Here is a 13,176-nt window from a genome sequence, read left to right as displayed (position 1 = left end):
GTTCCTCGCAGCCCAGACTGGAGACACGGGATCAGGCAGCCAGCAGGAATTCCATGGCAATGCTCTGTCCGAATCCACAAGGAGCCTCTCAGCCAGCAGCCCAGCACGGCACGGCAGCCCCGCCAGCGATGCCAATGGCTCCCAGCCACCACCTGCCCCCAGCTCATCCCCCCCATTATACAGGGAAGCAGGTGGTTGGATGGAAGTCTCCACAACCCTGCAGCAGCATTTCCCCCAGTTATTACAAGTAAACTTGCCTCTGCTGTGATCCATGCCGTTTCCAGGGATCTATGTACACGTTTCCAACAGTCTGCTCAGCTAAAGCACAGGAAATACAGGCTTTTGCCACACGGGGAAGAAACCACGGCAAAGATGACCAGGAAACATTCATAATTTTTAATTCACACCAGTAATAAAATTGCATTACATTTTTCATAAAATAAATGTTCCAGTTTATATACAGAAAACAGACTGTACAGAGCCCTCCCCCAGACCCCAAAAACTCACAAACATACAGGCAATGCAGTGCTCAGCTAAGCAGGCACAACTGTACATCTAAAATTGTAACTGCTTTGTGTTGGGGGGGAAAAGTACTACAATGTATATAGTCCTCTCTGGACCAAGAATTAAAAAAATATTGCAGGCAAGCTGACAGGCGCCCTCGCTGCTCGTGCGGCCAAGCGCCCATCCCACAGTGCTCCAGCGAAGCAGGGGCTGTTATTGAACCTGGGACTCGAAGCTCCCGTTCAGCTGCCCTTCCTCATAGTCCATCTGACACAAGATCATGTTGTTCTTCAGGAAAAATTTGTCCCCCACGCAGAATCTGGAAGATAAAAAAAAGGATTGGTGGGTGTGAATACGAACAGACGTGAGAATGGGGGGAATTTGAGGCAGTTTGGGTCCAAAGGTGACTCTGGTGAGCAGAGTTTGATTTCCAGCTCTGCCAGTGCTTCTCCCCTTGCCATCCCAGGGTTTTGCTGTCCCTTTCCCTGGCACATCTGTGCTTGGCTCCAGGCCACAGGGAGCAGCTTGGGGAGCAGGTCCCACTCCCTGCAGGGTCCCGTGCCAGCTGCAGGAGGAAGTTGGGAGCAGTTAAAGGATTTGTCCCTGCAGACAAGAGATGTTGGCTCTCCAACCAGGAAATCAAACAGGCGATATTACATGGAGCCTATTTGAAGTTTTTGCTGGTATCCACATTTCCACAGCTCCCTCGGGTGAAGCAGTATTTACACTAATTTCCAGGCAAGGACTGGCTATTAAGTCCTCCCTCACCCCCTTGTGTACAGTGCTGAACAATAAATAGAAATTTCTCGGTGGCTGGACTCCTAACCTTTATCTTCATTGAGCGAAGGGCACTGCTCTCTATATACCATGTAAATTGTTCTGTTTGTCTTGAAGTTGACAGAGAAGCTTGTGATATTTAACAATTTTATTTGACCATTAAGGTCAAAAAAGTTCCACATATAAGATCGGAGAGGTGTGAATTGACAGCCAATAGCTTTTTCCGCCCTGCCTGCCTGCTCAGGAATCAGAAGCTAATCTTTACTTCTTAAGATAACAAATAATGCTCTCTGCACCCAATTCAGGGGCTGTTTTTTGTCCATAACACTGGCAGGACAATGACAGACCAGAGCACAGGCTGCTCCAAGAGCTGAGTCTGAAACCAGCCTCAGGTCCCTAAAGCAGAGAGACACCCTGGGTCAGGCACTGTGCCTCAAGCCAGCTCTGCACTGAGAGGAAGGGGTAGGTACCAGCCTCTGGCAAGGCCAAATATCTACAGCAAAGTCATTGGGGGTGACCCCATCCCCAGAAGACTTAGCAGACCTCAAATGCCCATTTCCCCTGCTCACAGGCAGAGCTTTGGCACTGCCTACTCCTTGTCTAAAGTGCTTTCATCATCTGTAACTCAGGCAGCTTCAGGCAGAGCATAAAAGTGATTATTTTCTGCTAATAGAACAGGACTGATAATTTTAGAGCTTCTTTATAGGCCCAAGACAGGCACAAGTTTTCTCCAACTGGACACCTGCAAATAAGCTGATTAATGTGCCATGTTGGTAGACAGAGAACTGGGCATTGGTTCACACTTTATAGGATTTCACTGAAGACCTTCCATCTTCTTCCCTCTGTGGCACATGCTCTAGTAGTTCTGAAATTCAACCTTTTCTGCATGTTAAAAAGATAAAGATTATTCCTAATTTCAACTAACAGCTCTTATGGTAAAAACTGTACTGCACATGCTCTCCTTAACACCACCCTCCCCAGAAGCAGGTTTACTTACAATAAATAACAGACACAGCTGCTTGCTTTTCACTACTTATTCCCACCTTAAGTGCCATACAAATCTCCAGCAAGAGAAATGCAAAAATGACTCTTGCCACCAGCACCATCAACAGCTGTCCCTTGCCAAACCTGGTTTTGGGTGTAGAGGAGACAAAGGAGGAGCTGGAGTTTTGGGAGTTGGAAGGTGTGGGAGTGTGTACAAGCACATGGGAACTGAACTGCTCTACAGGGGTACCCTAATGTGACATGAAGTTTTGGGAGAAGGGTTTGATTCACTGAAAAGGCTACTGTTTCTACCTGCCAGTCCTGCAAACCCACCAATAAACTGGGATCTCTTCAGCTGAAGCATCACAACTGGATACAGAAGATTTAACAGGGTGACCTGAGGCCCAGTTTCACACTGTCAGCCCCCATGCTCAGAGCAGAGATGTTGCAGAGCCTGTCTGGGCAATCAAATTCCAGCCAGCAGCAGTAAGAAATAGGTGCTGAACCTACTCTGCCATTCCTTAAGAGTGATTTTCTTCCCAGCAAACCCACACTTCAGATAATGGCAAGAAAAGCAGCTGGATTTCCTGCAACCCTTGTAACACTGACCTATCAGCCAGTCACAGCAGTGACCAGCTTTTATCCAGCACTATGATGACCATGACAACTTTAGAACAGTTTAAAGCAAGGCAGGATGAGTGGTATTGCAGGACTTGATGCAAAACTGATGTTTTAGGGAATGAAAGTGATGAAAACATTGTACACTTGGTAAAAGTAGTAGAGATTTTGCTGTGATACATTTAGCACTCTATACAGAGCCCAGCTATAGAAGGGCAAGCAAGCTGGAAGACAACTGAGGAAAGGCCTTCATCATCAAATCTTTTCAGAGCTGAAGAACAAGACAGGGTTTCCAGTGAGGTTCCCAGTTCAGAACCAGAACTGACATCCACCTCTGCAATTTTGACTCTAGGGTTACTTAATCTCACTGTTCTCAGTTCAGCATCCAGTACTCTCTTACAGGATCACTTCCATTCTACCCTTTCAAGCCAAAATCTCCACAGAGTAAGTCATAAAAACTGGCAGCCCTCTGACCTCAGCCAAAAGCAAGAATCTACACATAGCCCATCTTCCAGAACAACTCAGCCCCTCACAAACTGAGCAAATCCCTTGTGCATCACAGCACAACTCTGCCAGAACAGGGGGATTACCTGCACTCTCCTGCTGGGCAGTGACAGCCCTGGAGGTTGTCTGAAGGACAGAGTGGCACCACACTGGCAATTGAAGAGGGAAGGGAGGAAGAGAGGTGCTTTGGAGCCTTTGAAATAAAGGGTGAAATTTAAAAGAAATTACTGCAAATGAAAACTAGGCAGCACTAGGATTTTCTGGGAGAGAAAAAGGGTGAAGTAGGGGTTTGATGAGAGATACTCAGCCTGCAGACTCCAAGGCCAAGCAGCACTCCTGACTGTGCAGCCCAGAGCCTGAAAGGACATTTATAATTCTCCAGACCCAGGTTCAGTGTGGAGTTTGGGAGCAACCCTCTCCTGCCTGGGAATCACCAGGAGGCTGAAAAGAGCTGATCCAGAGGGCTGAGCCTGGCAGCACCCCCCACACTCCGGAGTCTGGAGACAAATCCCAGAACCGCCTGGGATTGTAGCAGTGATGATCACTGATCATAGCAGGGTGGGATGAGCATCTCGGGGGATGAGGTGGGATCAGCTCTGTGTCCAAGAGTCACAGAACAAGACTGGGCAACTGGAAGATCCCGCAGAGAGCCCAAGGCCAGGAGCCACTAGATGTCACTGCCGCCCCGGCACTGCCACCGCGCCGTGCAGGCGACAGCCTTCATGGGACTTCTGTACCTGGAATAACACCAGGCCAGCGAGTAAAGGCACCTCATTCGCCTCCGCCGAGCCCTGGCACCAACCAGCTGACACCAAAGTCATGTCCAGGGCTGAGCCACTGGCGAGGGTGCGAGATCAGGATCGGACAGGATCTCCCAAGTTCGGGGGAAGCTGGCAGGGGTTTGCATCCACACACGTGTATGGCTGCTTCGTGAGAGATCCCACTGTGACTCTTTTCTAGACTGAGCAAGGAATGTTTAAGTCAGGATTTTAGGTTGACTTTTACAGAATTGGGTTCTCCATCTTTCCACAAGTTTTGTCATCTCTCTCATGCTTTCCCATGGGATGAGGCATTGCGTTCTAGTTTCATCTTTGGGAAAAACAACCACAGGTCCAGCACAGGAACACCAGCACAGCCCTTGATCCTGGGCAGTCACCACAGCCTGACTAAGCAAGCAGTAAGAACTGCAAGCAATTCCAGGTCTATCTTAGACAAGGATGGACAGGTAGATGCATCAGAAGGTGACAAAAGTATCACATCTGTTCTGCGGGCTTCAGTTCTGCCTATGATGACCAACAAACATGGTGCTGGGAAGAGTTTTCACAGCCCTCCCAAACTCAACTGTCTACAGGTAGTTCAAGTGAAAACACTGTGCGTGGCCCTTTATTATATTGCCTGATATGCCAGCAGAAATAAATAAGCCCCACTCAAAATTATACCACCAAGATCCCCTATTAATTACACAACAACTAAATGGATTTGTTCCTAGTGTTGGAAAAGGCTTAGCCAGAGTATTTTTCTCCTTCCTGTCTCTTCTCTTAATACTTCTTATTTTCCACCCCCAGTTTTGAACATGTCAGAAACGTGATTTAAGTGAGATAGTGTCAGTTTGCCAGGGGAGGTCCATTCTCCATCATCTGCCTTCTGCAAAGAGGGCAGCTCCTGAAAGGACGCTGGAGCAGTTTGTTTTATTCAGCAGCAGCTGGACAGTCTGTGTCTGTGTCCTCCCCCCTGCCCCTCCATTTCCCACCAGCTCCAAGGGGATTTGCAATAAAAGGGCTACAGGTACTCTCACATGGATCCCCCAGGTCAGCCTGGATCCCCCAGCCCCAGCCCTGCCCCCAGGCTGTGAGCCCCACACGGGCAGCGTGCATCAAACGTTTCCCCTGTTCCGTGGGCAAAGGTATAAATTAGTCTGTGTGTACAATAACTGTGTCCTCACCGCTGGTTGCAGAGCTGACAGGCAAAGCAGTCCAAATGGTAAACATTATCTCTGGCCCTCATCACCATCTCAAAGGCAGGGATCAGTTTACTGCAGGCAGCACAATTCCCGGTGGTACCAAAGAGCCTGCCAAAGAAGCACAATCATTAGAAGCCATTTTAATTAAATGGTGGAAGGACTAATTAAGTGTAATTAGCAGTATCAAATACTGTATTGCACCAATAAATAGAAGTTGCAGTCTCCATTTCACTGACCAACCAGCGTGTAGGAGCTTGGGATAAAAATGCCTGGTGAGCAGGCTCCAATCATCGAGATGAAACTTCATTTGGTTTGTGAGCCTAGGGCTAATTTGCTGTCTAATGGAGAAAAGCATTAAACACTTAGAGCACTATTTTGGGGCTCACAAAATTTCAGTCAAAAACTATCTGCCTCTCTGCAGCAGTGGGGTAGGTGCTGGGAGCTGCCCGTCCTGCTCTGCAAGGGCTTGCTGCGCTTGGCCGCAGCCTGGCAGCAGGACACAGAAGCCCTGCAAACTTTGCCAATCCTGGAAGGCAGCGCTGTAACAGAGCTCAGGAAGAACCTCGCTTACCTGCTGCTTAAAAAGAAAAAGCACAACTTCTTGCAATGAGTGCACAGCATTTCTCCAAGCATCTCAGAGAGCAAGCCCTCCTGCCCGGCTGTGCCTCCCTCCTCCTGCCTCCCCGGCCCTCCCGGGAGCCAGCTAAGCCCTTCCACGGTGGCCTGAGCAGCATGCTCAGCCGTTCCACTCCAGCTCCCCGCCCCTCCAGGACAGCCCTTCAGCACTGGAAGAGTTGCCATTTTCATCTTGTCTTTCACTATCTGTCTCCCCAGATGTCTGCTGCAGTTGCAGCTCCTGCCGGGGGACTCAAGCAAGACTGCGGCATCCTTCCCGCGGCTCCCTCGCCCAAGGTGTCCCTGCAGGGGCACGGTGCCACGGGCTGACAGAACCGAGGTTCACCCCAGCCTCTGGTCCATGTGGTTAGTCACTTTGCCTAGGGGACGACAGAAATGGTATTTTGGGAGTGATGAGCCTCAAGACGTGCTGGCCCTGCTGGCCATTAGCTCCGTGCACGCAACGCGCCGCTGCCCGCAGACAGAGCTGGGCTCGCGGTTTGTTTCAAGCCATCGGTTCTGGCTGATTCCACAACACGCAGATGAGAAGCATCAGGAAAATCTATAACCAATTTCTAAACCTGCAATTTGCCAGGCAAATCAATACTAATTATTACTGGCCAGTAATTGTGAATTAAAACACCCAGCAGTGTTATAGAAACCTCCACACAACTCTCCCACCCTCCTACGGTGCTGTGCTCCCGAAGTCAGCTCGCTCTCCAGCTGTAAGAAAGCTCACTCTTATTTTTCTTTAAAAGTGGTATCAGGGGTCTTTCATTAGGCCTGTCTGGAAAATCCCAGGCCCTCCTATGAAGAAACAGCAGTTTTCCCTGAGAGCTAAACCACACAAACCAAAACAGAAACACTCATGCAGGATGGAAAATCTGCAAAGGAAGTACCAAAATTTCTCCCCCCATCATTCCATCATCTGAAGGCTGAAAGGCAGAGTGAAATCCCAGCTGTATAATTTGCACCAGCAAAAGGCAATCCCTTTCTCCCTGCAAGCTGACCCCGCTTGCTCCTGCCCCCACAGGCAGGCAAGGCAGGGGAGGCAGCTGGGCACGGGCCTCGGCTGCCTAACGTCAGCAGACCAGACTGGAAAAATGCAGCTCTGAAAAGTGTCCAGGTCTCCACCCTGGAACACCCTGGCTCTCATTCAGCACCCACTCACAAATCAAGCCATTACTCCAGACATCCCTCCCTTCCTCAGCCTAGCTGCCCCTTTCCACTTGGGCACAGCAAAGCCTGACAGCTTTTGCCAGGATTTTCCCATTTCCCATAAAACCAGGCATCCGTTTTTAGAGTACCCAAGTCACAGCAAACTCAAAAAAATGAGTCAAATGCATTAGGCAGGGAAACTGGGAGGTTAATCCTAGATTTGCTCTGTGCCCAGCACTGCTACATGCACAAGTATAAAATATCCATTATTCATTAGCATCACAGTTGTGTGGAGCTCAATCTAGATTAAACAAAATAAAGGGGCCACAGACAGCACCATTTGCATTGTTAAGCAGGTGCTTTTCTTCAGCCTTCAAATAGGAGACTTTTCTAAATGGAAATGATGGGGAAATTTGGACAGATGTTCACTTAACTATTTAAACAGTTAGCTTAAGAAACATGAAAAATGTATTTGGCATCGTATTCACCTGTCTCCTTTCAGGGGTTTTGGGGGTAAACCAATTGTTAAACAGCTTTGACTGTTTGCATAAGATCTGAAGCTTATGTTCTGTCCAGCTGAAATCGTGTTGCCTTCTAATGTCTACATAACGTGGCTTCCAGCGAGTCAGAGTGCTAATCTTTGTCTCTTCTATCAAGTTTCACAGTCCTCCATACCCTCCCTTTCCCTACAGATGAACATTTCACACCTATTCTAGCACCTCCTAATTTTAATCTGCTTTTCAGAGAGTGATTTAGAGTCCCATGTATTCACCATGCTCCTAAAAATATGCTGTAACTTGTAGCTCAGTGAACATGACTTTTTAAAAATCTGTTGGAAGAAAATGCAAAATGTACAGTCTTTTGCCTTTTTTTTTGTTTGCTTGTAGAAAACCTGCCACCTCTGATATCTCCTGATCCCGAAGCTACTTGAGCTGAAACTTCCTAAAGTGGGGAGCTTAACGTTATTGGAAGGAGGGAGAGAGGATAAGGAGCAGGAGGAAAAACCTTCCGCCCCAAGCCCCATCTGTGGTTAAATTTAAAATAACCCCACATGAACAAACTGATCTGCATTCTGTCCCCCAGACACCTTTGTAACAGATGCAACACTTTCTCACACATTCATACACACGAAGTTGAAGCGCATTAGAAAAATCTATCAGAAGATGTTTAGCCTCTACTTACCAGCTCGGAGCCATTGGCATAAAAGAAGCTGGAAATACATAAAGTTTTCAGTTTGGGGTTGTTTTGCTTCTTCTAAAAAACCCTATTTATTCAGTTGCCTTTGAAGTTAAAAGGCAACAATTTTTAAGTACAGATTTATTCCCCTTTATGTAACAGGAAGATCCTGCCAGCTTGTAAATAAGCATAGACCATGCAGATTTAAAATTTAGCACAATTAAACTTTTACCCTGTGGTAGTAATTATGTTTAATGGCTCTTAGCCTGAACTTAACCATGTCTATTGTTGTCAGCCAGTCTAAAAGCAGGAGTTTGTCCAAGGACAATTTTCTGTAGTTTATGGGCACAGTAAAAACCCCGCTATGCCCTGTTCTCATTGGCCATTGATGTCAGTGTGTATAGTAAAAATTAAAGCTAATTGGCATACAGGAGCAGCCCTGAATGCAAATGAATTAATGGGAAAAGAAGGGAGTGCTCCTGGAAGCAGTAGGCAACTGTCAAAGGATGGGTTTTATGCAGTCTTGTCTGGGTTAAAGAGCAGTCTTGTGCATGGTGATCCATACCCCAGCAACTCTGTGAGTACACCTCAAATTAATTCAAACCATAGTAATGTCACAACACCCTGCAGGTTTTTGCTTTTGTTGGGCTTTTTTTGTTTGTTTGTTTTTTTTTTTTAATTTTTTTTTTGTTTTTTTTTTTTTTTTTGTTTTTTGAGGGGCAAAAGAAGGTTAAAGGGTTCTCACTTTAGGGAAAACATGAAGAAACTTCTCAAATGAAAAAATGTTAAGTTTAGCACCTTTTAACAGATTTTTTTTGTTCAACCAAGATGTTCAGGGGGCCTAAACTGAGAACCTGTTTGCCTATTTCTGTCTCCACTAGGAACAACAATCTGGTTTAGTCATTGCCTACAAGGAGAGAGTCCCCACTTTTTCTCGCCTCCTCTAGCCTGGTGTCTGACTAGATAGCAGCTTGCAATCAAAAAAGAAGGAGAAAATCTCCCCTCTGCAGAAAGAGCAAAAATTTTGGAGCTGTTGACTTCATAGGAGACAAAAAAAAGAGGAAGCAGGACAAGCACATAAAAATAATGAATGGTACAGAAAGGAAAGGTTGGCAGTGTTAACTGGATTTTCTTAAACACAAGAACAAAACAAGTTCGAAATTCAAACAGTTGAGTGGAGACTGATAATTCCCCCACAAAAAAGTTTTGTCGACACTGAAAGATAAGAATTATGAATGGAAGAAGGACTAAACACTAAACTACAGATAAACATCTACATTTGTAGATATTATGTACAACTGCATCTTTTTCTACACATTTATATATCCAGATTATCTGGATATCCAAGTTTTAGAAGAGCTATGGAACTCCATGCTCAGGAGTTCCTCCCCAGCCAGGAGGTAAAATAGGTTTTCCCATACACCTCCCCTATTTGCCTGCTGCTGTTTATTTCTTAGTTTCATCAGGGCCTGCTGTAGAACCAAATTTGCTTACTGTAACTGAAATCCATCCTCATGAAAAGAAACAGTTTTGCCCCTACCTTTTGAAACAAACCAACAACTGGTTTTTCAGTGAGGGTGGCTCTTAAATACTGCAATCAGTATCTTTCCCATCTGTGGATATTGGAAATATGCAGAGCTACAAGTGTGATTTGACTGGAGTACTGAATATACCAATGAATGCAGGGAAAGCCTGGACATCACTTAAAAAGAACAATCTTAAAAGCAACTTCAGACAACTTTGCTGTAATCAGCCTTTGTGTAATATTAGAGAAAGCCTCAGTGACAGGAGAGTCTTCAGCTGGTAAATACATATTAGCTGGTGCACCCTCCTATCCAGGACACCGTTGTCAGTGCTGCAGTGGGAAGTCATGTCAGCTGAAGGAAAGGAAACGCATTTTGATACTAATGAAGTTGGTCAAGCTGTCCTCTCATGAAGCCTTCAAGTTCAATCCCAAAGAATTTACATCTGGCATGCCAAAGGGTTTGGCATTCAAGGACAGCATAGCAGGGGGAGTTGAACCAGTACAAAACAGCCCCTGGCCAAGTGACCGCACTGGTTCAGAGACTGCTAGGCCTGAACTCCAAGGTTGCTCAAGGGAGTCTGTTTTCACTTGAAGGACACATCTGAATGTTCACTTATTTTCACTCCCTTGGCCTCTCCCTCCATATTTTCAGTGGGCATTTACAGAGGGGTTGGGACCATGAGCAGGCAGGAGAAGTCCAAGTCCTCCTGCCCGGCCCCAGCCTTTCCCACAGTATCACTGAAACTGCTGACATTAAACCCAACCTTGCTCTGGCACTGCTGAGCACAAGTGCAACAACGTCCTCTTAGGAGAGTTTAAACACAGCAGCCAGAAAACTCCAAAGCTGAAAGTGCTAGAGGCATGCTAGTGTACCACAACTCCCCATTGGCTTTCCTCCTCAGTGAAAAGTTGTGGAGGTGAAAAAAAAAAGGGCAAAAAGCAAAGAAACAAACCAAGTATGGGCACAGGCTGTGAGAAAGTCCTGGACCAGCAACTGCAGGGGGAAAAAAAAATAAATCTGTACTTTAACATCACAAAGCACAGCAATGTTGCCAAGACACATTGTATTTTGAGCCTAATTAATCCTCCTTAATCTTTACAGACACCAAGTGTAGAAGTGAGGGTGTCCTATGCGGCATGCACGATGCTCCCTATTGCGAGGCAAAAGCAGCACTTCAGCTTAGTGACATTTTTAGGCTCTGAGCAGACACCATTTGTTCAGCCACACTGCATTTATACCTCTCCTTCCCACACTAAACATGTCCCTTGAAAATCCAGCAGGACATGCTCTCGGTGCATACACACACACTGTGCTTCTCCAGAGGGAAAATATATCCCAAATTCTCTCCTTCCTGCTTCAAGGGTGCTGCAGCTTCTGCAGGTTAAAGCCACATTCTGAGCATTAGTGACGTCTTGGGGAGATTAACTTAAATTCTCCCTGTTGGGGCACACACATCTCAGTTCCCAAAGGCTTGTTCTCACACAGCCAGCCATGGTTTAGTGGTTTGGCTCAGGGCTGTTGTCCCTGACTTGGGGAAGGCCACCAGAAGAAGGGAATTTGTCCACATCCTCCTGTGCCAACAGAGCAGGGCACCCATGTTTGTACTCTTATCCCACAAGAAAACTTAACCCTGCATATTTTCCAGATACAGAACACTTCACCTGAAGGGCTCCTAAAGCGATTCACTGACAGAAATAATGCCCTGGGATGTTTGGAGTAGAGCAAAAACCCCAGGACGTGGCATCTGAGTCACTGGAAGTAGGAGCTGCCGAGGGTGGAGTTCAAGCCTCTGGGATACAGACAGTGCTGAGGGGTGACAGGGGATGGCAGTCCTGCCAGGAGGTCCCTGTCCCTCAGGTGGCATGCAGAGGGCTGCTCTGCTCCCTGGAGGCATCAACACCATCTGCAGAGTGGTTCCGTGCTGAGTTTGCAGCCCTGATCCAAACATGTGGGAAAGTGGGTGAAAAGAACTGCCATGAAACCCCTGAGAACAGCATCAGGATTTCCCGGAAAGCCCTTCTCTTTTACTGATTCACCGTCATTTTTAAATGCAGGTTTTAAGCTTTCTTCGGAGTCTAATTAAGGCCCCAATCAGTTTACATGATGAAAAACTTTCCCAACACCAGCATATCAAACACACAGAAGCAACAGTTCTGCTCCTCTCAAAGCAAGCCCGACTCGCCTTTGCTCGTGTGAGGGCACCATGCTGAGTAAAAAGGAAAAATCACGTTCTTCATCAGCACTTCACAGTGAAATTTAAGTTGTCAGCTCCTCACGGGAAATCCTGATGCAACACCCAGCCCGTCCCTGTGAAGCGGAGCTTGGTGAATGTTTAATTATGCCTCGGAACAAACACACATCGCTGCGTGGGGGCTGCGAGGAGCCATCTGAGCCTGCATGCTAAGCTGCTCTGTCCCAGAAGCAGTTCCTTCAATAGCATTTGCTTATCAAAAATAATTAGAGGTAGGAATGCTGGAACTGCGATTATGAAACAAATGGTAAATCTATTTGCTGAGATGAAATGTATTGAAAGATACATTGAGACACAGCTGGAGACTGAGGTGATACCACAAGGATAACAACTCGAGATCCAATTTCATCTTTCATGATTAAAAAATGAGCAAGAAAGTGTTTTATGAAAAGTGAAGGTTAACAAATGTTCCTTCACAAGCAATGACGACAGTTTATCTTTTGAAACAAATGATCAGGCTATGGTCTGCTCGCAGCTCCTGGAACACGCTGGAAAGATTTCCGCTGAAAACCCACGGGGGATCAGCACACACGGCTGGCAGCCCACCCTGCTCCCAGGGCCTGGGACAAAGCCAGCTCCAAAGGGACGCTGCCACAGCAGGGAAGGGGCTGGCACTGCTCCTGTCCTCACCCTCTGCCCCAATCCCTGCAGTGGCTGTGGCTCATCGACACCTGCCCTCAGGAGGGTCCCAGAGCTGCAAATTGACAACAAAATATTCCAGGAGCCCTCTGACTGAATTCCTCTCACTGTTCTCCAGGTAAAGTGCTCCCTTTGTGGTGTAACTACAGTGTGAAGTATGAAAAGTTATTTTTAGGGATGAATTCTGCTAAAATTTGACTAGTAGACCAAACACTGTGAGCTGTTTAACAAGGAGGAAAAAATGTGGGTAGAGACTTGAAAACCACTAATGTGAAGGAATTATATAATGATGGGAATGGTTAATTCTCTAAGAAGAAAAATTCAAATTACCAGGAGGGAACAGACAGTAGAGAAGATCGTGATGGCAACTTTAGCTCCTTCTATTAATAGAACTATTAGTTAAAATGGAGAAAGAAAGAAATATTATGTGTAGAAGCTAATACAAGATGTTTTAAAGTAAAAAA

At 46.4% G+C, this 13,176-nt stretch overlaps 1 protein-coding gene across 2 annotated transcripts in view; it reads right to left on the bottom strand.

Moving 5' to 3' along the window:
• Positions 1-382: 382 nt before the first annotated feature.
• Positions 383-13,176, bottom strand: part of LMO1 (LIM domain only 1) — a 58,938-nt gene continuing 46,144 nt past the window's right edge. For both annotated transcript variants that reach the window (XM_041481172.1, XM_041481171.1), the window contains exons 3-4: positions 5,330-5,455; positions 383-823 (exon numbers count right to left, since the gene is read on the bottom strand). In XM_041481172.1, coding sequence (XP_041337106.1) covers positions 718-823; positions 5,330-5,455 — 232 coding nt within the window. In that variant the 3' untranslated portion in view covers positions 383-717. The remainder of the gene's footprint in view (positions 824-5,329; positions 5,456-13,176) is intronic.

Source organism: Pyrgilauda ruficollis, unplaced genomic scaffold, assembly GCF_017590135.1.
Source record: "Pyrgilauda ruficollis isolate IOZ18807 unplaced genomic scaffold, ASM1759013v1 scaffold55, whole genome shotgun sequence".
Classification (NCBI taxonomy): Eukaryota; Metazoa; Chordata; class Aves; order Passeriformes; family Passeridae; genus Pyrgilauda; species Pyrgilauda ruficollis.
The sequence above is the reverse complement of the archived record's forward strand: the minus strand, read 5'-3'. Positions and strand labels throughout refer to the sequence as shown.